At 38.5% G+C, this 25062-nt stretch overlaps 1 protein-coding gene and 1 long non-coding RNA gene across 3 annotated transcripts; one reads left to right on the forward strand and one right to left on the reverse strand.

Annotated features, from left to right (window-relative positions):
• Positions 1–2612: 2612 nt before the first annotated feature.
• MGST1 (microsomal glutathione S-transferase 1) lies at positions 2613–22599 on the reverse strand. 2 transcript variants are annotated; one of them, XM_059185954.1, is made up of 4 exons: positions 22411–22599; positions 15771–15917; positions 13077–13171; positions 2613–3213 (listed from the first exon to the last, which is right to left on the reverse strand). In XM_059185954.1, exons 2-4 carry the CDS (start codon positions 15894–15896, stop codon positions 2967–2969), a joined length of 468 nt encoding a protein of 155 aa, XP_059041937.1. In that variant the 5' UTR covers positions 15897–15917; positions 22411–22599; the 3' UTR covers positions 2613–2966. The 2 variants fall into 2 exon arrangements, with proteins under 2 accessions (XP_059041937.1, XP_059041938.1); XM_059185955.1 differs by lacking the exon at positions 22411–22599 and adding an exon at positions 22251–22394.
• LOC131838995 (uncharacterized) lies at positions 21013–22807 on the forward strand. Its single transcript, XR_009356774.1, has 3 exons — positions 21013–21095; positions 21859–22031; positions 22571–22807. It is a non-coding gene; the product is annotated as an uncharacterized LOC131838995 (long non-coding RNA).
• The last annotated feature ends 2255 nt before the right edge of the window (positions 22808–25062 follow it).

Genomic DNA, 25062 nt, shown 5'->3' on the forward strand with positions numbered 1-25062 from the left:
AAGACAGATGCTGGCGAGGATGCGGAGAAAGGGGAACCCTCCTCCACTGTTGGTGGGAATGCAAGCTGGTGCAACCACTCTGGAAAACAGCATGGAGGTTCCTCAAAAAGTTGAAAATAAAGCTACCCTATGACCCAGCAATAGCACTACTGGGTATTTACCCCAAAGATACAAACGTAGTTATCCAAAGGGGCACGTGCACCCGAATGTTTATAGCAGCAATGTCCACAATAGCCAAACTATGGGAAGAATCTAGATGTCCATCAACAGATGAATGGATCAAGAAGATGTGGTATATATACACAATGGAATACTATGCAGCCTTCAAAAGAAATGAAATCTTGCCATTTGCAATGACGTGGTTGGAACTAGAGGGTATCATGCTTAGTGAAATAAGTCAATCAGAGAAAGACAACTATCATATGATCTCCCTGATATGAGGAAGTGGAGATGCAACATGTGGGATTGGGGGGTAGGAGAATAAATGAAACAAAATGGGATCGGGAGGGAGACAAACTATAAGTGACTCTCAATCTCACAGAACAAACTGAGAGTTGCTGGGGGGAAAGGGGTCAGCAGGGGGGGTGGGGTTATGGACATTGGGGAGGGCATGTGCTATGGTGAGTGCTATAAAGTGTGTAAACCTGGCGATTCACAGACCTGTACCCCTGGGGATAAAAATACATATTATGTTTATTAAAAAAAAAAAAAAAAAGACATCCAAATGGCCAACAGACACATGAAAAAGTGCTCCACATCACTCGGCATCAGGAAGATACAAAATGACTCAAATTAACAAGTAAAAAAACCACAGATGTTGGTGAGGATGGGAGAAAGGGGAACCCTCCTACACTGTTGGTGGGAATGCAAGCTGGCACAGCCACTCTGGAAAACAGCATGGAAGTTCCTCAAAAAGTTGAAAATAGAGCTACCGTATGACCCAGCAATTGCACTACTGGGTATTTACCCTAAAGATACAAATGTAGTGATCCAAAGGGGCCCATGCACCCGAATGTTTATAGCAGCAATGTCCACAATAGCCAAACTATGGAAAGAACCTAGATGTCCATCAACAGATGAATGGATAAAGAAGATGTGATATATATATATATATATATATATATATATATATATATATATATCTTGCCATTTGCAATGATGTGGATGGAGCTCAAGGGTATTACACTAAGTGAAATAAATCAATCAGAGAAAGACAATTATCATATGATCTCTCTGATATGAAGAATTTGAGAGGAAGGGCTAGGGGTTGTGGGGCGTAGGGAGGGAAAAAATGAAATAAGATGGGACCAGAGAGTAAGACAAACCATAAGAGACTCAATCTCAGGAAACAAACTGAGCATTGCTGGGTTGGGGGAGGGATAGGGTATCTGGGTGATGGACATTGGGGAGGTTATGAACTATGGTGAGTGCTATGAATTATGTAAGACTTGTACTCCCGAAGCAAATAATACACTATATGTTAAAAAAATAAATAAATAAAAATTTTAAAATGAAATAATATAAAAAAGAGAAATAGGTACAGAATTCTTTGTAGTCCAATAGGTTCTGTTTGTGAACCTCAGAGTTGTTCAAATTATGAGGCCTAAAACACCACACAATGATTTTCTCTTGTGTGGTAAATCTAAATGAACAATTATGAGCAACTAAAAGCACTTTTTAAGAATATGTATTTAAAATTATAACTAATCAAAGATAGCAGAATGAATAATTAATATAAATTTAATAGCAAGTACAACAAAAATGTTGATATTTTAAAAGTTCATCCTTCATTACAAGAATTTAAAAACAGATAATTCCATTTAAGACAAAAAAAATCTCAATCTGTGTGGATTTATATGTGGTTTATAGGCTTGTATGCTTATATACTCTTAGTTTTTATATTGATATAGTAATATTTTTATGTAGATCAAATTTAATATCACCGATAATGGGACAAGCTGATATCATATGCCTATTGATATGTTGTGATGTGAAAGACACATCACCAAAAATGTTTAATCTGAATCTAAGAATAAGAAAATAATAGACAGGTTTAAGAGAGATTAAGGTTCATTCTGTAAAACAACGAGCAGTATATATCCCTCAAAAAAAGTCGATGCTACTAAAGACAGAAAAAGAAAGAAAGAAAATGAAAGAGCTCTTCTATTTTATTGAAAACTATATAGAAGTGATAACAAAATGCTTGTGTGGTTCTCCTTTGATTCCTGGATCAAAAGTTATAGGGACGCCTGGGTGGGAAAGTCAGCTGGGCGACTGACTCTTAGTTTTGGCTCAGGTCCCAATCTCGGGGTCATGGGATCAGGCCTCACATCGAGGTCCATGCTCAGGACAGAGTCTGCTGGAGATTTGCTTTCCCTCTGCCCCAACCACTCATGTTGTTCTCTCTCTCTCTCACGCTCTCTAAAATAAATAACTAAATCTTTAAAAAAAAAAAACCTTCAGTGATAGAGCAAAAGCAAATATGCAAAAATGTTAACAATTGGCAAATATAGGTGAAACATATATAAAAGTTCATTTTACTACTTTTCCACTTTCTTGTAGGTTTAAAACTTTTAAAAATACAAACTGGGAAAAATTAAACCAAATAAAACTATTCTTTAAATTCTTTATTTCATACATCCAATTCAGCAATATTGCAATATAGATTTATCACACATGTACTCACCCTTTTTGTAGATTTCAAATATTAAATGTTGAATGAATGTTACAAATTATAATCAGAATTTACAACAAGGCACATAAAGAAGAAGCCAAAAGACTTAAGAATTATGTGAAATTTTGAGTACAAATATAAAACAAGAATAAAGGGTATTGGTGATGTTAACATTCAGACTGATTGCCCCATCTTAATCTCTCTGCTCCCCTTCCACAGAGAATCTAAAAAAGCATTCATTATAAATTGGAGGTACAGAATTCTCGGAAAATAATAAGTTGTATGATTCTCTTTACAAGTACAATCGGCTTTTCAGCAGCCTGTAAGCCATTGAAAAAGTAACTCCATATCCAACAAAGAAAGCCAAAGCCCGATTTGGCTGGGGAAGAGGTGTCAGATACGCGATCGTGTGGTAGATCCGAGCTCCAACAAAGAGTCTGAAGTGCAGGATGGCTGTAGAAAGGTCTGGACCACTCAAGGAATACAGAAGGCCAATACCAAGAAATGGCACAATATTTTCAAGGTCATTCAGGTGAGCTCTGTGGGAAAGATGATTAGCAAAACACTAAGTTCAAAAATCCACAGAAATTGATTCATTTTCCCCTTTCTTCTAAAACTAAATATAATGTTGATGGATGTTAAAATAAGAATTTTTTTTTTCAAATTGCCTTGTTTCTTTAACCCATTTGGCTTTAATTTAAACTGCCTTATTATTTTTGTTTCTATTTTTAGTGTATCTCAAGACACAGAGAATCTAAAAAAGCATTCATTATAAATTGGAAGACATTTTGCCCTTTCAAGAATATCAAAACTGCATCTATGTCATAAAACTCACTTCAGTTTTGTAGTTATGAAACATTTTTTCTTCTGAAGAACAATAGCAATTCACGATTCTTGCTAAAACTCTTCTTTCCAAAAGAAAGAACTTTTAGTTATGATCTTTCTCAAGATTCCTTCCTCACTTCTGCCAGTGTACAGCATGGTTACTCAGACAATCCTTGCCCATTCACCCAAACTACTAGGTTGCCAACAATTAATTTCCCAATTCAATACCAACAATCTTATGCTCTCAACTTCCAAACAGCAGAATACACAAGTAGCCTTTCAAATATGGGTAAGATTTTAGCCAATCTATCCCCAAATTACAAAAAGAATTAGCTAAGTGAGGGAGCAAAGTACAAAAAAAAAAAAAAAAAACAAACACACACAAAAATGATAGACAATAGATACATTTCCTAAATTTAATCTTTATCCCACAGCTAGAAGAAGAGTTCCTCTATTTCATAGCACCTTGGATTTCTCTGGCTAGGACTGTGAACAGAAGGCACATTTATTATTGACTTGATTTTTTCTGAAGTGTTTCCTTTTAAAACCTAAAAAATCCCTGTTTCAGTCTCCAGAATTAAAATTGCTTTAGAACTAGACTAGAAACAGAGAATTTTGAGAGAGCTTATTAGCTATTGGGTTTAGCTATTAGGTATTTCAAAATGAAAAAAAAAAAATTCTGTTTTATGTCATTACCAAAAATTATTACACATGGCATGTTCAACAATCACCATCTCCCCAGACTCCCATATTTCAGCCAAAGCTCTTCATGCTCAGCATATAGCAGTGTGCCCAACTCCCACAAAGAATTTGTCCCAAATTGCCATGATCTCTCTTCTCGTCCTCTTCCCAAATCCTAATATGCTTCGAGCAATATTCCTAAATATTTTACGAACTTATACCTTGTCCCCCACAACTTAATATCTAATAAGCAGTTTCTTTATATCATTCTTAATTACTACATGTATGTTGGTCTTATTTTCAAGGGAAAAGTGATAAACCCCACAAGGGCAGCAATCCAGTCTTAAAGCTCTTTGATAGTACCCTAATAGAAGTGGTGACCGTAATACAGACAAAACGATTTCTCAGTGAATGCTTTATTCAAGTACTGGGGCCAGAAAGGAAGCCATTCACTTCAACTCCTAGCCCTTGCTTTAGTTCCTTGTGAGGGTCACCGACATTCCATGAAACACCCAGTGAAAAGGTATGTTCTGCCTTTGAAGGTAGTATATTCTAAACATCTCTCCTTGCCCTACAGATTAAACCCAAACCTTCCTTCTTGTCCTTTTGAATGGTACTCTTTATTTCTCCTGCTGCCCTGATTACCTTGCAACTTTCTTTTCATCTTGTTGTACTGAATGTATATATGGTCTCATATTCTTTCCAGAACATGGCGAGAGGGGATTAAGTAAATACGTATGTAAACTGTTTTCTAATCATTACTGATTTCTGTCTGTCCAGAATGCAAGTCACTTTAAGCCACTTATCTTGATATTTCCACACATATTGCCTTATGTTTTTAATTATTTGTCCCGTATATGTACGTATGAATTTTCTCAATATTGCATACCTGAAAGTATAACTTTCACCTCATTTGTAGCCCCATTCTGTCCCTGCCATTGGGATATACTAATAGATTGCTTTATATGTAAAGCAATAAGTAATGGGGGAAAAAATCCAGGTTAAAAATGAAATGGGGATATTGTGGAAACTCTTTATTTGAAAGGTATCTCCAAAAGTGAAATGTTACTAGAAACATTTTGATGGTGTCGATAAGGTCTCAAAAAAATACAACTGGAAACTGGACACCTTGTCTTTCTTGGAGACTCTTCTGTTGCCACACTGAAAAGGCAGTGTCATATCACCAGGGGGCGCTGTGCACACAGTCGCTGCACCTCCTCAAGGACATGGATTTCTTTCAGAACTAAGGTCAATTGTTCACAACCTGATTAGAAGATTAGTTTCAAAAAAGGCTTTCTCCTCTAGAAGTACAGTCTTCTGGGCATGGTTGAGGAGGGGTTATGAGAGGGGAGAATGGGAAAGAATCTAAAAATATCAAAATAAAATATATATTGTTAAGCTTTCACATGTGACACTTGGATATTCCCTTCAAACTTACTAATGCTATTTAGGGTCTACTTGTTACCACTTGCAAGTCTGGGCAATGTTATGAGTGTAGGGTCATGATCAGTATCATTTGTGTGATTACCTGCTCTACGAGGGGTGTATAAAAAGGTAAAGACAAAGTTTAAAGCTGTTTAATGTCTCTTTGGTGGTTTTGGTGACTCCACAAAGCCGTACTCACCTTTTCTACTGTTTATTCTTTTTCATCATAACACTGAACAATTTTCTGAGACTCTTTGAAATTTTCACATTGATTCTTTGTCCTGAAACTATTTTAGATCTGCATTCTTGGCACAGTTCATTTTTAAGAGTGGCTGATTGACTCGGTAGGACTGCTAATTTAACAAATACATAACTAAGAGAAGCAGAAGTTAACAATTTATTCAAACTACCTAGCATAGACCTCCTCTTCGGAGAGAAAAGTTATTGTTTAATAAATAACTTAGGGTTAAATTTTTTGCATAATTTCGGTACTGGAAGAGCAGAAGAGTATTATATGGAGCCAATGAAGAGCCTGCAAAATAGTGTCATGGTGGGCATTATCTGAGGGGAAGAAGGTGCAGAGCAATTCCCCAGGGAGAGGATGCTGCAGGACACCGTCAGAGTTCTGTCAAACACACAACATGAAATGTCTGTCATAATGGAAACTCTGCACCTCAATGTAGGCAGGTCTATTTTCTTCAGTCAAGTCACATTTTTAAAGTTGGTTTGTTGGGAGTTGAGGAAAGAGCCAAGCTTACATCAGCCTAACAAAATCGAGGCTTTGGAAATATGCACATGTGTAGAAACCCAGATTGAGAGGGAATCTTGAGATTTTATACTGGAGGGAATCTGCAGAAATCTTGGGAGGGGCTTCGGACTTTTGCAGGGAATCAAAAAAAGTTATAATGCAAATATATATCCTAAAATGTTTAGAAACTCCACCTGGTTCCTGAATTACAGAAGTAAAATTATTTTATTTCAGTATCCAGTTTAGTATTCATACTCACCAAATTGAAACAGTGCATCAAATATACTCATGATGTTTCCTATCTTAACTATTCACCACAAAACTCAATATCTATAAGTTTATGTATGGCTATGAAAATATGTCGCTGTTTCTTTAACTTTATATAATTTTACTTATTCCTTGAAATGTGCCTAAAACTGGACCACGTCTGGATGAGCATTAGAAAATACTAAATGAGAAGATGGTATATAACTTTGATGTTTCAGATGTGAGAAAAAGGTAACTAATAGATCGGTAAAAGAATCCCATTATAAAAAATTCTGCAGGGGAAGAGGGTTATCCAAAATGGTAACATAGGAGGCTCCTGAACTCTATTCCTCCCACAGCCACACCAAATGCACAGCCACACACAAAGTAATTACCTCTGAAAGAAACCCAGAAACCAGCTAAGTGACTCCTACACACCTGGCAAATACCCACACTGAAGTGGGTAGGAAAGGCTGAGACCCAGTCTTGCCATAAATCCTACCCTCAACGGTGTCATACAGTTGAGAGGGAATTCCCAACTCCAAGCTTCTGAGGAGCAATGGGATTGGGCCCCATATTAGTGCCCAAATATCTATGACTCTCACCCAAGGGCAAAGCCCCAAAATATCTAGCTCACAAAATCAATGAGGATTGCATCCCCAAAACCCAGAAAACCTATAGCAAACAGAAGAGAAATTCTTAAGGGAGGCAGTAGACTTGTGTGTCAGCACAGAGGGAGCAGGCAAAATTGTCCATCTCCCAGTCTTTTCCTGAAAGGGATCCAATTGCATACTTTGAAATCTACTGTCTAAGTGTCAGCATGCATGCATCTCAGGTTGGGCTTTGATCCTTCCTAGAAACCAGGAAAGCCAGTAGATATCTTGCCCACCTTCTCCCTCTAACTTGAGGCCAGTCACCAAAATCTCTCTGGAAGGAGCTCATACACCTGTGTAAACTCCAGCTTTTGGCTGCAGCCCTAGGGGTGTCTCAATCACCTGACAATGAAAGCTAATGGCACTACCACTCATGAGTCCCATAAAAATACAGCAAACAAAGAATCATTCTCAGCAAACCCAAGCAGTCACTGCAGCTATCACTCCCCATGGCTATATTTAGATCCAGAACAGACAGAGCAGACAAAAATGCTCAAATCTTAGGATCTCCCTAGAAGAGGCTTAACTATATACTTTCCCAGCTACCTGATGCTACCTGAGCATCCAGCTTCCAGTCAGCCTACATCTAGATCTTGACTGTGTTCCTCTCTTTTGAACATGTGATAAGTCTTGGCACACCCAGAACTACTGGGAGCCAGTAGAAACAGAGAAGGCACTTGGACAATCACAAAGGTCTGAGAAACAACCAGAAGCTCAGGCCAGGATGACTGACAAGCTTCATCTCCTACGTGACACCACTCCATCAAAACTTGGAGAAGTGGTTGTTTTATCTAATGCACAGAAACCAATGCAGAGCCAAGGAAAACGAAAAAACAGGGGAATATATTTCAAACCAAAGAACATGATAAATTTATAGAAACAGATCTTAATGAAATAGAAATAAATTGATTTGCCTACTAGAGAGTTGAAAATAATGGTCAAAAGATGCTCACCATGGTCAGGAGAGAAATGCAAGAATAGAGTCAGAGTTTCAAAAGCAATAGAGAATATTAAAAAGTACCATAAAGAAATCACAGAACAGAAGAATAAGATAACAGAACTTAAAAATCCCCTAGAGGGTTTCAACACAGGCCAGATCAAGTAAAAGAAAGGATTAGTGAACTTAAAAACAGGGCAGTGGAATTCATCTAACTGAAGGCACAAAAAGAAAAAAAAAAAAAAATCAAAAGGAGGTCAATTCATCAGTATATAACATTAGTAAATACTTATGTACCTAACATAGGAACACGTAAATATGTAAAGAAAATATTAACAGATCTGAAGGGAGAAGTAACAATGCAGTAATAATACTAAGGGATTTTAATACCCCACTTTCAATAATACATAGATCATCCAGACAAAAAATCAGTAAGAAAACATTAGAATTAAACTCTACATTAGCTCGGATGAACCCAAAAGACATTTTAAAAACACACCATCCAACAGCAACAATACACATTCTTCTCAAATACATATGGAATATTCTCTAGGACAGATCATATGTTAAGCCAAAAAACAAACCTTAATAAATTTAAGAAGTTTGAAATTATACCAAGCATCTATTTCAACCATAACAGTATGAAACTCGAAATCAATTACAAGAAGAAAATTGGAAAATTCACAAATACGTGGAAATTAAACAACATGCTACTAGACAACAAATGGGTTGAAAATCAAGAGAGATTTTAAAAAGTCTTGAGACAAATAAAGATAGAAACAGAAAATACCAAAACTTTTGGTATACAGCAGTTCTAAGGGCAGTTCTAAGAAGGAAGGTTATAGTGATAGATACCTACACCAAGAAAAAGAAAGATATCAAATAACCTAACTTTAAACCTCAAGAAACTAGAAAAAGGAAAACAAATTAAACCCAGAATTAGAAAAAGGAAGGAAACAACAAAATAAATGAAAGATAGCCTAAAGACACAATAGAAAAGGCCAATGAAATGAGGAACTGTTTTTTAAAAAAGATGAAATAAGATATATCCTAGACTTTCCAAGAAAAAAAAAATAATGAAGGATTCAAATAAATAAAATTAGAATTGAAAGTAGAGACATTCCAACTGACACCACAGAAATACGAAGGAGACTAGTACGAACAATTACCAACAAACTGGACAACCTGGAAGAATTGGACAAATTCCTAGAAACATATAACCTACCAAGACTGAATAATGAAGAAATAGAAAATCTGAGCAGACCAATTACTAGTAATGAGATTGAATCGGTAATCAAAAACCTCCCAACGAAGAAACCCAGGTCCAGATAACTTCACTGGTGAATTCTACCAATCATTTAAAGAAGAATTAATATCAATTCTTCTCAAACTCTTCCTTAAAAAAGTAAAAGAGAATAGAGCACTTCCAAACTCATTTTACCAGGCCAGCACTACTCTGATACTAAAACTAGATAAGGACACTACAAGAAAAGAAAATCACAGGTCAATATCACGACGAACACAGATAGGAACATCCTTAACAAAATATTAGCAAACCAAATACAACAATATAATTAAAAGGACTTAGAGAATCATACGACATTATCAAATGAGATTTAATCCAGAGATGTAAGAATGGTTCAACATCTATATATCAATACCACATTAACAACAAGAAGGACAAAAATAGTAAAATCATCTCAATAGATACTTAAAAAGTATTTGGCAAAATTCAAAATTCCTTCATGACAAAAACTGTCAACAAATGGGATATAGAGGGAACGTACTTCAACACAGTGAAGGTCATACAGGACAATCCCCAGCTAACAACAGACATCATACATCATGAAAAGCTGAAAGATTTTCCTCTAAGATCAGGAACAAGATAAGGATGCCCACTCTCACTTCTGTTCAGCATAGTTTGGAAGTCCTAGCCAGACCAATTAATCAAGAGCAAAAAAGAAAAGCCATCCAAATTGGAAAGAAAGAAGTAAAACTGTCTCTATTTGCAGATGACATATTATACCAGAAACTCTAATTCCACTAAACAACTGTTAGAACTAATACATGAGCTCAGTGAAGTTGTAGGATATGAAACCAGTACATTTAAATCAATTGTCCTTTTTTACACTAACAATGAACTATCAGGAAGAGAAATTAAGAATTCAATTTATAATAGCATCAAAAAGAATAAAATACTTAAGAGTAAATTTAACCAAGGAGGTGGAAGATCTATAACTGATGAAAAAGTATAAGACACTGATGAAAAAAATCAAAGAAGACACAAATAAGTGGCAAGAAATTCTGTGTTCACACATTGCAAGAATTAATACCATTAAAATATCCAAAGTGAGCTACAGATCCAAAGCACTCCCTCTTAAAATCCCATATTTTTTTAGAGAAATAGATAAAACAACCTTTAAGTTTGTAGGAAGCCACAAAAGACCCTGAATAATCCAAAGCAATTCCGAGAAAGAAGAAAAAGTCTGGAGGTATCACACTTACCGATTTCTAACTATATTACAAGACTACAGCAATCGAGGAAGTATGCTACTGGCATAAAAGCAGACACACAGGATCAATGCAACAGAATAGAAAACCCAGAAATAACTATGCATTTCTAGTTAATTAATTTTTTGCAAAAAAACTAATAATTGAAAATAGGAAAGTCTCTTTAATAGTCTGTTCAATAAACTGTGTTGGGAAAATTGGATTTCTACATGTGAAAGAATAAAACCAGACCCTATTTTATACTATATACAAAAACTAACTCAAAATAGATTAAAGACTTGAATGTAAGACCTGAAACCATCAAATTCCTGGAAGAAAACATAGAGGGTAAGCTCCGTGACATTGACTTTGGCAATGATTTTTTTGGATTTGACACCAAAAGCAAAAATAAACATATGGGTCTATATCAAACCAAAAAGCTTCTGCTCACCAAAGGAAACCATCATCAAAATGGAAAAACAATCTATGGAGGAAATACTTGCAAGCCACATATCTGATAGGTGGTTAATATTAAAAATACACAAGGAACTTGTACTGATCCATAACAATAATGACAGTAACCCAATTAATAAATAAGCAAGGACCTGAGTAGTCATTTTTGTCCAAAGAAAACATCAAAAACCATTGATTTTGATCCACAAGTCATCCAAAAATCAATGGTTGATTTTTGGATCAAATCAACCATTGATTTTTGGATGACTTGTGGATGGAAATCAATGGTTTTAATTAGCCACCCCCCTTAGGATGGCTATTGTCAAAAGACAAGAGATAATAAATGCAAAGATGGGCAAAGATATAGATAAAAGGGAACCATGTTGGTGGGAATGTAAACGTGTATAGCAACTATGGAGAACAGTTTGAACATTCTTCAAAAAATTAAAAATAGAACTATCAGAGGATCCAGCAATTGCACTTCTGGGTGTATATCCAAAAAGAAAAAAAAGAAAGAAAGAGAGGAAGAGAAAAAAAAAAAAAAACCCATTGTTCCAAAAAGGTATCTGCATTCTCATGTTAACTGCAGCATTATTCCGTCAACAGATGAACGGATAAAGAAAATGTGGTGGGACACCTGGGTGGCTTGGTGGGTTGGGCCTCTGCCTTTGGCTCAGGTCATGATCCCAGGGTCCTGGGATTGAGCCCCGCATTGGGCTCTCTGCTCAGCGGGGAGCCTGCTTCTGAACTTCTCTCTCTGACTGTCTCTCTGCTTACTTGTGATCTCTCTCTCTATGTCAAATAAATAAATAAAATCTTAAAAAAAAAAAAGAAAAGAAAATGTGGTATATATGTGCAAATGGAACATTATTCACCCTTAAAAAAGTTATGGGCAACAACATGGATGAAGCTGAAGGCACTCCACTAGGTGAAATAAAGCAGATAGAGAACGACAAACATTGTACGGTATCATTTATATGTGGACTCTAAAAGGAGAAAAAAAGTTAAACTCACAGAAACAGTAGAAAGGTGGCTGCCAGGGGCTGCGGGCGAATTAAGGAGAGGTTGGTAAAAGGATACAAAATTTCAGTTACAAGGTGAGGAAGGCCTGAGGATCTAAAGTGTAACATGGTGACTACAGTTAATAACACTGTACTTTATAATTGAAATTTGCTAAGAGATTAGACTTCAATGTTCACATAAAAAAACAAAGGGAGTGGTAAATATGGAGGTCATGGATGTGTTAATGGACTCCACGGGGATAAACTTTTCACAACATATACGTGTATCAAACCATGATGCTGTGCACTTTAAATGACTTACAATTTTATTTGTTAATTACAGTTCAGTAAAGGTGAAAAAGAAAGTTGGCAATTTACATGACTTTATGGCAAGGATTAAGAAGTATACCTTTAGAACTAGAATTCAATTTGCTTTTTTAAAGCAGTATATTAATTATATTATTAGGAGGTTGTACGGATGGTATCTTGGCTTATTGCTTTTCATTGTTCATTGAATTCTCAGTACATTAAACATAATACCTAGAGAGGAGAGACAGAAAGGAGGGCGAGATTTCCCACATTCATATTTTGAGTCTTAATGCAAAAGTATGTTCAGCCTTTCACACACGCTGACAGTCTTATCTCTGGAGAAAACAGGACAAAACTGCAAAAATTCACCATTTTCATTTTATCTTCTCCCTGTAATTCTTTTTGAAAAATCCCTACAGAGAACAAAGTCATTAACCCCAACAAAGCAGGAAATGGGCAATGTGTGCAACTGCAGGGAGAGTTGGCTTCTAGATCCCTGGTTTTCTACAATTATTATACGGACTAGTTAAGACGGCTGACTTGTCTCCCTTTTTATGATCCCCAACAACCTCACTGAACTCCTTGACCAAAATTCTTTGATCAAGTAAATAATTTCAGGACACAGCTGGATTACCTCCGTACGCGTTCCACTCTGTCATCTGTCCGAAGATACTTCTTGGCATTTTCTCCTTTGCCAAAGCCAGCACAGTCTTCTGGGTTAGCAAAAACCTATTCCAAATTCCAAGAAAAAAAAAATGTATTTCAAATGCAAAATAACATGGGAGTATGCTACCTTGTAAGTTACTTGCATTTTAACAGAAGAAATACAGGCATCCAGGTTGGCCCTTATAAAAAGAAAATTTGGAGCCCAAACATGGGGAGGGATCTATACTATAAGTTTTTCTTACCAGTACAAAGAAGTTTTAAAGAAAAGCATAAATAAGAACTTAAATAAAAACTAATGTATAAAAATAGTGAAAAGAAAGCAAAAATGAGGGGCGGGAAATGTATTTTATACTTGGTTAGGATATGTGTATCTCTTTTCTTTGGGTTGAATAATATAGTGAAATATAAGAAGCTAAATGGCATTCCTAAAAATACCAAGTACATGTTCTAGGGCATATGCTCATTTATTCCTTCCTGCAAATTATTATGCTGCCTGATATGATTTCCCCATCCCTTGAAACTTGAAAAATGTATTTAAAAAATATTTAAGTATGTTCTACTGTTCAATAATTTATAATAAGGAAAAACATGAACTACAAAATTAGCCTAATTTCAGCTTAGAAATCCATAAATATTATAGTATTTTTCTTAACATGACACAAGCATTTATTTCAGATAAAGATGTTAAGAAGAACTGAGGGGAAGGGATAAGATACTCAGCTCTTGAGGTAAGCTTTGTCTGTCTTGTTTCTAAGTAAATGCTTGGCACATGCTAGATGTTCAATAAGTATGTTTCAAGTAAGTAAATAAATGTATTACAACGGGAAGTGCATGGGATTTGAGTTAAAGCAATCTGAATGAGAATCTCAGCTTCCCTCTATTTTTATTTTTTTTACAGATTTTATTTATTTATTTTAGAGAGAGAAAGAGAGAGAGAGAGAGAGCACGAGAGGTGGGAGGGTCAGAGGAAGAAGCAGACTCCCCGTCAAGCTGGGAGCCCAATGTGGGACTCCTTGATCATGACCTGAGCCAAAGGCAATCACCCAACCAACTGAGACACCCAGGTGCCCAGCTTCCCTCTTTATCGGTATATAACCTTGGGTAAGCTACTGAACCTCTGACTTTTACTTCCTCATCTATAAAATGGGGGGACCAATGCCCATTTCCCATGATAATACTAACAATTCCATGACTTCACACATACGAAGAGCACCACAAGGCTCCTGGTACGTATCACAGGCACTCCACACATTTGAGCTCTTTTCTCCTTTTCTTCTAAGCTACGCTTAGTGCAACTCTGTTTATAGAGGACATTGTGGACTCAGAGAATAGGCATCCACTCTACAGCCTGCTGCTCTGACACCTGGACCCCGCAGAGACTTAAATATGTTGGTAGGTGCCCCCATTAAAATGAAAATGCCCTTGGGAAGGAATTATACCTCAAGATAGTGACAGGGGAATAACTTAAGATGACTGTAACCTCCAGAGAAAAGCAAGTCTCTGAAGGACAAAAACTCAGGACAGGCGGAAGCACCTGGGTGGTTCAATGGATTAAGCATGGGACTCTTGATTTGGGCTCAGGGCTTGATCTCAGGGTCGTGAGACTGAGCCCCGTGTCGGGCTCTGCCCTGGGCATGGAGCCTGCTTAAGATACTCTCTCTGTCCCTCCTCCCCTGCTCACTCTCTATTTCTCTCAAATAAATACATAAAATTAAAAGAGAATGAGAAGTAGGTGGTTTCCAGAAGAAGCTGCTGATTAGGGACAGGGATCGCACCAATGGAAATAGTTCAAGTTTATCAAGGTAGCTTTGCTCTACCTGCCTCTTATTGTGTTACAAACCCGGCTTGGGTAGAGGATATACTTTTCAAAATCTTTCTAACACCTTCCCCAAGTCTCCAGTTTAAGAAAACAAAAAGAAAAACAAAAACCATTCTTATGATGCTGGATATAAGTAGCATCCACTTAACAACTCAGAACTGCACAAAACTCAAATGCTTTGGCCCAGTCATAAAAGGCTATACTGATAGGGGTGCCTGGGTGGTTCAGTGCGTTAAAGCCTCTGCCTTCAGCTCAGGTCATGACCCCAGGGTCCTGGGATCGAGCCCCACATCGGGCTCTCTGCTCAGCAGGGAGCCTGCTTCTCACTCTCTCTCTGCCTGCCTCTCTGCCTACTTGTGATCTCTGTCTGTCAAGTAAATAAATAAAAAAATCTTAAAAAAAAAAAAAGAAAGAAAAGTCTCTACTGATAAAAAGGACTTAATTCTCTGTTCCCAAAGGCATATCCTTGACCTGAAATAGAACTAAAAACACCAGCTAACTGTCTGAAAAATGAGTGTTTTCTAAACTCTATTTGGCAAAATTAACTTCAAAATCACAGAGTTTTCTTGAAAACTTTGATACTCCAAGAAGCTCACAGACAAAGCAGCCTGATGAAAGGCAAAAGCCACAATGAAAAAACCACTTACTAACTTCCAGTAGAAAGTACCTGTTCCATAAATATATCAGATGCATCTGTACCAAATGATGACATATTGCATTTGCAACTTTAAATAATGTGCCATTGGGCTTTACCAAAAAGAAACATTTTTTAAAAGTAAATTAAGAAAATTGTTTTCCAAAATGCCAACCCTTAAAGGAAAATATTGCCTCCAAATGTCTTACCTTTCTTGTCAATCTATAGAATGCAGTTGCAGTACTCATCAACATCATTTTTGAAAGAATAATCGTTGTATAGGAAGTAAAAGCCATGAATACTTCATTCTCCATTAGCTCGGTGAGGTCCACCATTTTTCAATTTTGGTCTGGAATCTTAAAAAGATTTTAGACAAGATAGGAAAAGCAGACATAAATACCTCAAATAACCTGACAGTCACTCAGTGTGCTTGTATTGCAATATTAACCCTATTGTTCTTCAAAGTATCTTTGGTTATTGCTGGAGAAATAATCTTTTCTAAAATTTCAAAATAAATAATGTATTTTTTTCTAGTTCTGTAACATTAAGCTTGAAGATATCAAACAAGCATGAAAATGTAAGGGTATGAGAAGCAAAAATAAATGGGAAAAATGCTGTAAAGATAGACTAAAATCCTACTATAGGATCAGGATGAACCACAAGTTGGACACAAAAGACCAAAGGTCATGGATTTCTCTTTATAAACATTAAACTACATCCATAGCAGCACCATTAATGTTTGACTAGAAGTGCCTAAGTTCTGGGGCATGTGGCTCGTGCAGTTAAGCCTCTAACTTTGGTTTCAGCTCAGGTCATGATCTCAGGGTCCAGACACTGAGTCTTGACTTGGAGGTCTGCTTGATATTCTCTCTCTCCCTCTTCTTGTGCCCCTCCCCTTGGCTTACACAAGCTCTCTCTCACTCTCTCTCTCTCTCTCTCAAATATATAAAATCTTTAAAAAGGTAAAGAAACGTCTAAGCTCTAATATATGTCCTGCTTTAGAAATCCAGCTTACAGCTTTTTGTCATTTCAATAGTATTTCAGATCCCAGGCTACAAGACCTGTATTCCCTTCCCACTGTTTGGTTGTTACCTTTGGCTGAGAGATTTGGCCTCTCTGGAACTAAATTTCTTCATTTATAAGATGGGACTAGGAATAGTTCCTAACTTACCGGTTTGTTGTCAGGATTTAACTGTGATAACATGTGGAAATACGGAATACACTTATACTTAGCACAGCACCTGGCCCCTGAAGAACCCTCCATAAAGTTTGGTATATCCTTATGATCATCATTAGCACCATGATTTTAGTCATTAATACCAAGGCAAGAGAACAAGGAGAGGCAGGACAATGGAAACAAAATGTGGGGAAAATGCAAAGCATGGAAGTGGTATTCAGGGTACTCTCATAGAAGGAATAACGGAAGCAAGATTAGCTTTATATAACTCTTCCTGTTGCTTTACCTTCCACTAAATGTAACTGTCTGGAGTTGGAAGCATAATTGGGAATGTACCCAGAAGGAAAGTGAAGGCATCCTGGTGATACTGAAGTCAAAGTGGGTAGGGACTTAGGGCAAAGCTTAAAATGTAAATTCCCTACTCTATCGGGTAGCCATTCTTTTTAACACCCTCTTGATCCGTTCTGTTATCAGCCCTGCTGTCTGCCACTTCTCTCTCTTGCACATAAATACACATCTTTGTTCACAGCCAAAGCTTAAACAATATTTAACCTGCTTTTCATGGAGCACAGTCTCTTGGACACAATGTCCATTCCTGCCTTGGAGATTCGACCCCTGTAGGCCACCTTACCAGACTGCCACTGATCAAATTCTGATCATTCTATCCATCTACCAATAACCTGTAAATCTGCATCTTTTTTTGTACCCTGTGGCTGGTCATATAGCTACGTATTGCTCTGAGTATGATATGAACAACACACACATACATATATGCTTCATTTTCTTTTAAGATTTTATTTATTTATTTGACAGACAGAGATCATAAGTAGACAGAGGTAGGCAGAGAGAGAGAGGAGGAAGCAGGCTCCCCGCTGAGCAGAGAGCCCGATGTGGGGCTCGATCCCAGGACCCTGGGATCATGACCTGAGCCAAAGGCAGAGGCTTTAACCCACTGAGCCACCCAGGTGCCCAAATATATGCTTCACTTAACAAGAGTTCACTCTATGTCCAGCTATGCCACATACTTTATGTGTTATGTAATCTTTGTCACTATACTAGGACAGTCCTCATAACTACATGCATTTTACAGATGAAGAAAATGTGAATCAGAGACATTAAGCAGCCAAGCTAGGACATAAACCTGGGTCCCTGTCGTGGTATCTTCTACACTACACTGCACTGTCTTCTTCAAGAGACTGGAAACTGCTCAACGCAAATTCAACTAACATTGAATGAATGTCCGCTCTGCGGCCTGCACACCTCACATCTGTTACCTTGTTTCTTCTCCCAACAATGTTACAGGGTAGGTAAGATTGCTCCCATTTTTCAGATAAAGAAACCAAAGCTTCCAAAGTAACCCCTATTTTATTTTTCTGTTTGTTTTTTGTTTTGTTTTTAAAGACTTTATTTGAGAGAGAAAGAGGGCAAGTGTGCCTGCACAAGCTGGGGGGTTGGGCAGAGGGAGAAGAGACCTCCTGCTGAGCAGGGATTCCCCCCCCCCCCAAATAGGAACTTGATCTCAGACCCTGGGATCATTACCTGAGTGGAAGGCAGATGCTTAATCAACTGAGCCACCCAGGCGCCCCAGTCACCCCTATTTGAAACGTGGCCTGAATATGTACTTTGGATTTAAGCAAACAGAAACTGTATGTTTCAGTTTAAAAAACAAAACCAGGAGGTGTCTGGTGGATCAAGTGGGTTAACCTCTGCCTTCCGCCCAGGTCATGATCTCAGGGTCTTGTAATCAAGACCGCATTGGGGGGGGGGGGGGGTCTCTGCTCAGCAGGGAGCCTGCTTCCCTCACTCTCTCTGCCTACTTGTGATCTCTCTCTCTCTGTCAAATAAATACATAAAATCTTTAAAAAACAAAACAAAACCGAAAGCATACAATACATTAATCCACCTCCATAAGTCAATAGTCTTGAAAGCACAGAATGTGATATAAGTTCTCATTGCAAAGTAATACTTTTAGTACCATTTAATGTATCTGCTCTTGTTCTGGTAGTGGGGGCAGGGGTTGGGGAGGAAGTCATGAATAAACTGTGCTATCCTTCAAAGCTCATGTAAAGTAATTAGCTTAATAAGGGATCCTTAAGTACTATGCCTCTGGACAGAGATCTGAAGAAACAGCAGAAATATTAATTTAAAAAAAAAATTAAGAAAAGTTTATCAGGTCAGAACCGTTATTATTTAGCAATAATTTTACAACTAAACAGTTTCTGTAGGTCGCTACAGATGTTTACAGAATAAAATGTACTTAGCAATGGAATGTAAGTTCAGACAATAGTTTCCTTTCAGTAAAAACTGGTTTTGAAAATGTAGAGAAAAAGTGGAAGCCTTCCAGAGCTGCTGGTAGGAAAAGAACACGGAGATGTCAGCAGTTGGAGGAAAAGGGCAATGCGAGGTTTTTTCCTTTCATTGTGAACAACACATTGAAAGCGCACCTTGCGACAACAGTTTTTCCAACACCGAGAATGTGGCTTAACTCCTCAAGTCTGTCGTTTGGGGAGACAGGCCAATGCTGAGCCCCTGACTTTACATCCTACGGGTCCATGAACCACTTTCCAGAGACCAATGTCTTGCACTTCCAGGATACACCCAAGGGTCAGGTGAGGAAGAGTAAAGACAAGACACTGAGAAACAGAAGTGATCTGGGGAGAGAGTATGTGCTGTGGTGAGCACTGTGTGTTGTGTAAGACTGATGAATCACAGACCTGTACCCCTGAAACAAATCATACATTATATGTTAATTTAAAAAAGAAGAAGGAGGAGGAGGAAAGAAAGAAACAGAAATGATTTACAGTATGGAATAAGATGGTGCTGGCCTAGACTTTTTTTCCAAAGCTGATTTGTCAGGAAGTTGTCTTGGGCCTACATCACGGCTGGGAACTGCAGTCAATACAAAATTATTGAGGCACCTGGGTGGCTCAGTTGTTACTAAGCGTCTGCCTTTGGCTCAGGTCATGATCTCGGTGTCCTGGGGCAGAGCCCCACTTCTCCCTTTCCCTCTGCCCCTTCTCCCACCCCTACCCCTACTTGTGCTCTCTCTCTCTAATAAGTAGATAAACCCTTTTAAGAAAAAAATCCCCACAAAATTTCTCAACACTTTTTACTAGAGAAGGTCGCCAGGAGGGAGAAGAGTAGTGTAGTAGTATTAACAATTAAGAGGGTAAAGTGTTAAGTGCTTTGAGTATTCTAGGAACGAGGTATGAATAATCTAAGAAAAGACAAAACATGAAACTCGGTTATGAATTAGAAAGAATGCAATGTTACAAGAATGAATTATATTTGTCCAAGGGTATCATTCCCTTCATTGTCCACCACTGGTTGGCATAGCAGAAAATACCTCCATTTTATTCACCAGAGAGCTGGACTCAGGCCAAGATGACCGCCTTTGAAGGGACAAAGAGCAGAGTGCGGAGCACATGGAGACTCTGGAATTGGACTAGAGTCCGGCTCTGTCACTTACTGGTTGTGGTTTAATTTCTCTGGAACCTACTTACCTTACCTGTATAATGAGGTTTATAATATGTCCTACCTCACAGGACTCTTGTTGAGTATAAAATGAGCAAAGTCTAAAGAGCTTAGAAAAGCAAGGGGAACTGGCAAATGTTATGTAAGTATTTAGCAATAAGCTCCTACTCTGGCTCTGTTCTAGGCACAGAGGAGATCATTTGAGGGTTTTCAAAAACCTTTCCCATTATCTCACTTGATATAGAAAATTCTAAGGTAGTGGGAGTGCCTTTAACATAGAAGGAAACTAAAGCCTGAAGAGATAGTGAGTAATGTAACCCAAATTCACAGTGGAGGAACCAAGACTGGAACCAAGTTTTCTCAAGTGTTTAGCTCATGGGCTATGCACCATCCAGGCTAAGAATTCTAGGCCACTCTGGTTTTCTGGGAGCCTTTTTTCTGTCATCTCATATTCCTATTCTGCCCTTCTCACCCAAATACAGCCCCTAACCCCTACTGTTTCTCTTACAGTTGAGTCTTTATCTCTCAACCATGCAATACTCCTCTTCTCTTTACAGGCTCTGAGCCAGAAAAGGCAAAGGTCTCTTCTTATTTATGGTGGCATTGCAACATCAATATTGCGAAACACACAAAAAATCTGGTCACATACCCCTGAGCCATGACTCCGCAATTTCATATCTTCTAAAACAAACCTAACACTAACCACAAGATCTAAAAAATAAATAAATAAATAAATAAATAAATAAGGATAGTTCAATGGCCTTGTTGCTGTTCATCAATTCTAGATTTTTTTGAACAGGGCAAGGTGAACGCAGACTTGGCCTTCTGTGCTTCAGAGCCCAGGTGCTGGGGAGAAAATGCTGGGGCTCTGGAAGAAGGTGAGGTAAGGCTGTTCTCAGGGGCCCGTGCTGACCTCCTTTCCCAGTGATTAATAAACTCCACTCGAAAACAAATGCTAAGAAAAAAATTGTACTTGTCTACCACCAAGAGCAATATTCAAATTCAGACTGATTTGCCATTTAAAAAAAATGCCCAAAGTCCCCACATAATCCTCTTATTTGGGAAACAGCAAAGGACAGCAAACCCTATTACTATCTTAACTCCCAGTACAGTAACCTACATACCACAAAAGGTATGCAAAAGGTATGTGCAGCTTTGTAGTCAACGCTCTACTTGAAGAACTCAACTCTTAAATGGTGGTAAGGCTACATAAACTGGAGGATCTGGGGAATTTTCCAAGTGACCATACAACCACGGTTGTTTGACTAATGGATGATTAATTATGACCCACTAGGCACTCTCTTGGAGAGAAAGCAGACAGAGGGCAAAGGAGAAAACAAAAGAGCGCCTCCAAGCCTAAAAGGTCTTAGGAATATTTCCAAGGAAGCAAGGAAATGGGAGATTTGCATGCACCTTCTCTCCACTCTCCCAGGCCAGCCTCAGCAGTAACATCTGAGGCCTCCCCTCCCAAATAAGTTTCCCATGACTTTCTCATTCACACTGGGGGGCTGGCTATAGTATCAGACAGTTTATCTCCGTTCTCCTGCACTTTGTTATTGTTGTTATATTATTATTATTAAACTTACTGGTGTTCCTCTTGCCTAGCAAAGTGAACCCCGAGAAGCAAATCCTTCTTGTACTTTTAGTAGGTGCAAAGGCCAAAGTGTCCAGACGCGCCGCAAGATTCCACACCCTTAGGCTGAACCCAAGTTGTCTGAACAGTAACGACGTCCTACAGTACTACAACTTGCGTACAGAGCGCGGAGTACACCGAGACCCTGGAGCCAGCCGAGGGTCAGGGTGAATTCGACTCCGCCACGTAAGGCTTGTGATTTAACCTTCCTGGGACCCCCAGAGTTCCAGGGCGGCGGGCAGGCGGGCAGGCGGGCAGGCGGGCAGGCGGGCGGGGCGGGGGTGGGCGGCATTCAAACCGGAGTTCGCTTGGCTTGAGAATACAAAGTGAGTAACTCACCACGTAAACACAGAAGACTTACCATCCTAAGTTTTTTCCTGGAGTCTAAGCATGGGGAAAACTTACCTACCAGGGTACAGGAACTCAACTCCCTTGCAGAGGCGACGGACTGAAAAGCCAGCGTTTAGCAGCAAAAGGGAGCAGAGAAGTTTCACGCCTGCAAAGACCTCTCAAGCCCGCCCCCTGCACCCACTTTGCTCCTCCCCGCCCACCGCCTTCTGCTCACCCTTGCCTGGCGCGTTCCTTCCTGGGCACCTCCTGGGAGTCCGAGTAGGGCTGCAGCAGCAGCGAACCTGCCCCAGCCGGCGGCTCGCGCGGGCACCGCGGGGACTTTTACCGCGGCACCGCGCCCACTCTGGCTAATTTCCAGTTAATTCTTTCTCTAGGCTCGCTTCCAGCGGAGCCGGACTCCCAGCCTCGCCAAGCACCTCCCCTAAATGGCCTGATTTTTTCTGTGCAAGAGTAATCACCGCCCACCGGTTCCCTTCTCCGACCCCCTGCGGCGCCTTTCTTCCTGTTTCCACTACTCAGTGGGGCGGGACGTCAGCGGTTAGGATCTGACCTCTGTTTCCTCGGACTTTTCAAGCACGCGAGTGGGAAAGCAAGGAAAAGGCGGTTCACTTTTACTCAGCTGGAAATCATTTTTTTTTTTTAAAGGTTTTAATGTTGAATTTTGAAAGCTTTAGAAGCTTTATAGAATATTTAAATCTCTAGGAGGAGAAGTGATTAGAAGTCATTCATAAAATAAAAATAACTGAAAAAATAAAATTTAAATTTAAAAAGTCATTCATAAGATTACCTTCCATTGAACTGCACTCTGCCCCTGAACTAAGGCACGGACACAATGTCACGTTTAGTAAAGATCACCTATGGTCTTCCAAACCTGCAATCCCAAGCAACTTGCTTCCTCAGTCTGACCCCTCATGTTCAAAGTCCAAAATGGAATTGGAGGAGATTATACTGGATCAGTTCATTACACAATCGGCTTAATATGGTTTTTACAGGGACATTGAGGGCAGTGTTTTAGGAAGGCATTGTTAGTCTAACTTCAATATCTAGATTTGGGATATTTCTAAGGTTCCTCATACTCACAAAAATATTTATGGATCTAGCATCCATGGTTTTATCTAAAACTATTTAAGGATTTATGTTTTCAATCTATGTTACTTCTCTCCTGGTAATACTTCTCACACATTTACCACCTGCTCTGTAGTACACTTCCTTCTTCTCTTTCTTTTTTTGTCCCAATTTTACCTCCTTCAGGTTTTAAGGGGCGGGACTAACTGTCTAAGATTTGATAGACAAGTCCGTGTTCTACCAAAAAAGGAAGTAGGACTTAACGGTTTGCCCTAGGAAGCAGAAATTAATCACAAACCTGAGAACAATGCTTGTATAAGCCTATCAGTAGAGTACTGAGACATCTAGCATCCAAAGATAGTAGTACTTCATTTTCAGGTCTGTATCTTCTGAAAATTGTATTAATTTACTTACTACAGTAAAGTACTCTGGAACCTGGCGGTAACACTAACTGGAATAAGACAGACTTTGAGATGAGTCTATTCTGAATTCTCACTACAGGAGTTTAGTAATTTTAATTTATTATGAGGTGATACAGCCCAAACCATAACATTACAGAAAAGGTACAGAGAGCAATTATTAAATTATTTGATCTACAGATTTCCAGTTGAGCAGTTTTAACATGTTTTTGAAAAGAATGGAACACCTGACTCATCTGATGCTCTAATTATAAGATGTATTCAAACTTAACTAATCAATGAATAAATCCTAAATTCCTGCTATCAATAAATCGTGAACAATTATTGCCTATCTGTCATATATAAGACAATGTCTGTAGTACAACATTCGCACTCGACAGTAATAAATTTAATTCAAAAGACTTTTATGAAGTAAATACAAGGCACTTGGCTTGATGCTAAAATCTGAAACTAAGATAAATAACATCAAATAATCTTGCTCGAAGAGTTTATAATCTAGTAAACAAGAAGCACCCCCACCCCCAAAATATGGAGGCCATCAAACTTGAGGAAGAAAATATTTCAACTGAGAAATGAGTTGGGGTAGGAACTAGGGCAGTAAAGAATTTACACTTTCTATCCATCTTTGTTATAAGCTCTTAGATGAATACAGAAGAGAAAGACTTTTTACCTAGCTTGTTTTACTTTGGGTAAAGGGAGAGGTTCAGACTTTGAACCCTTCTCCTCACCATCATTTTAAGTCTATAATAAAATCTTTCAGGAAAACTTGACTCAAGCTTTAGGCCAAGTAATTCTCTAGCAAATATTAAAACAGTTTAAAAGGTTAGGGATAGGGGGTGGGAGAGCAAGCGTCATTCAGCAGAGTGCTTGGCACAACAAAGAAAAGGGGGATCCGATCAGAAAGGTCTAGAAGAATAAAGCATTTGCAACCTAGCAGTTCTTGCCTTTTAAAAAACCCACAAAGGAGAAATATCAGAAAGGATTGCCGTTACCACAAGGCTTTCTGCAAGTGGGAGGAGATCAGGTGGCCCTCATTTCTTGTAATTATCTTAGATCTTTGTTTTTTTTCTAAATCCACGGAAAAAGTGCCCCTGTAACCTGACACTAAGGGTGCATATCCTTCTTGAAGATTTGTGTAAACAAGCATGAGAACTTTTAAGATTAAGGGAACCAAAAAGGGAAATAAAAATAAAGCAACCTTCTAAACATACAAATTTTTTTAAACGTTGTATTTATTTATTTCACAGAAAAGCAAGTACAAGCGAAGGGAGTGGGAGAAGGAGGAGATTCCCCATGGAGCAGGGAATCCGATGTGGGGCTCCATCCCAGGACCCTGGGATCATGACCTGAGCCAAAGGCAGACACTTAATTGACTGAGACAC

This window comes from Mustela lutreola, chromosome 8 (genome assembly GCF_030435805.1).
Source record: "Mustela lutreola isolate mMusLut2 chromosome 8, mMusLut2.pri, whole genome shotgun sequence".
Classification (NCBI taxonomy): domain Eukaryota; kingdom Metazoa; phylum Chordata; class Mammalia; order Carnivora; family Mustelidae; genus Mustela; species Mustela lutreola.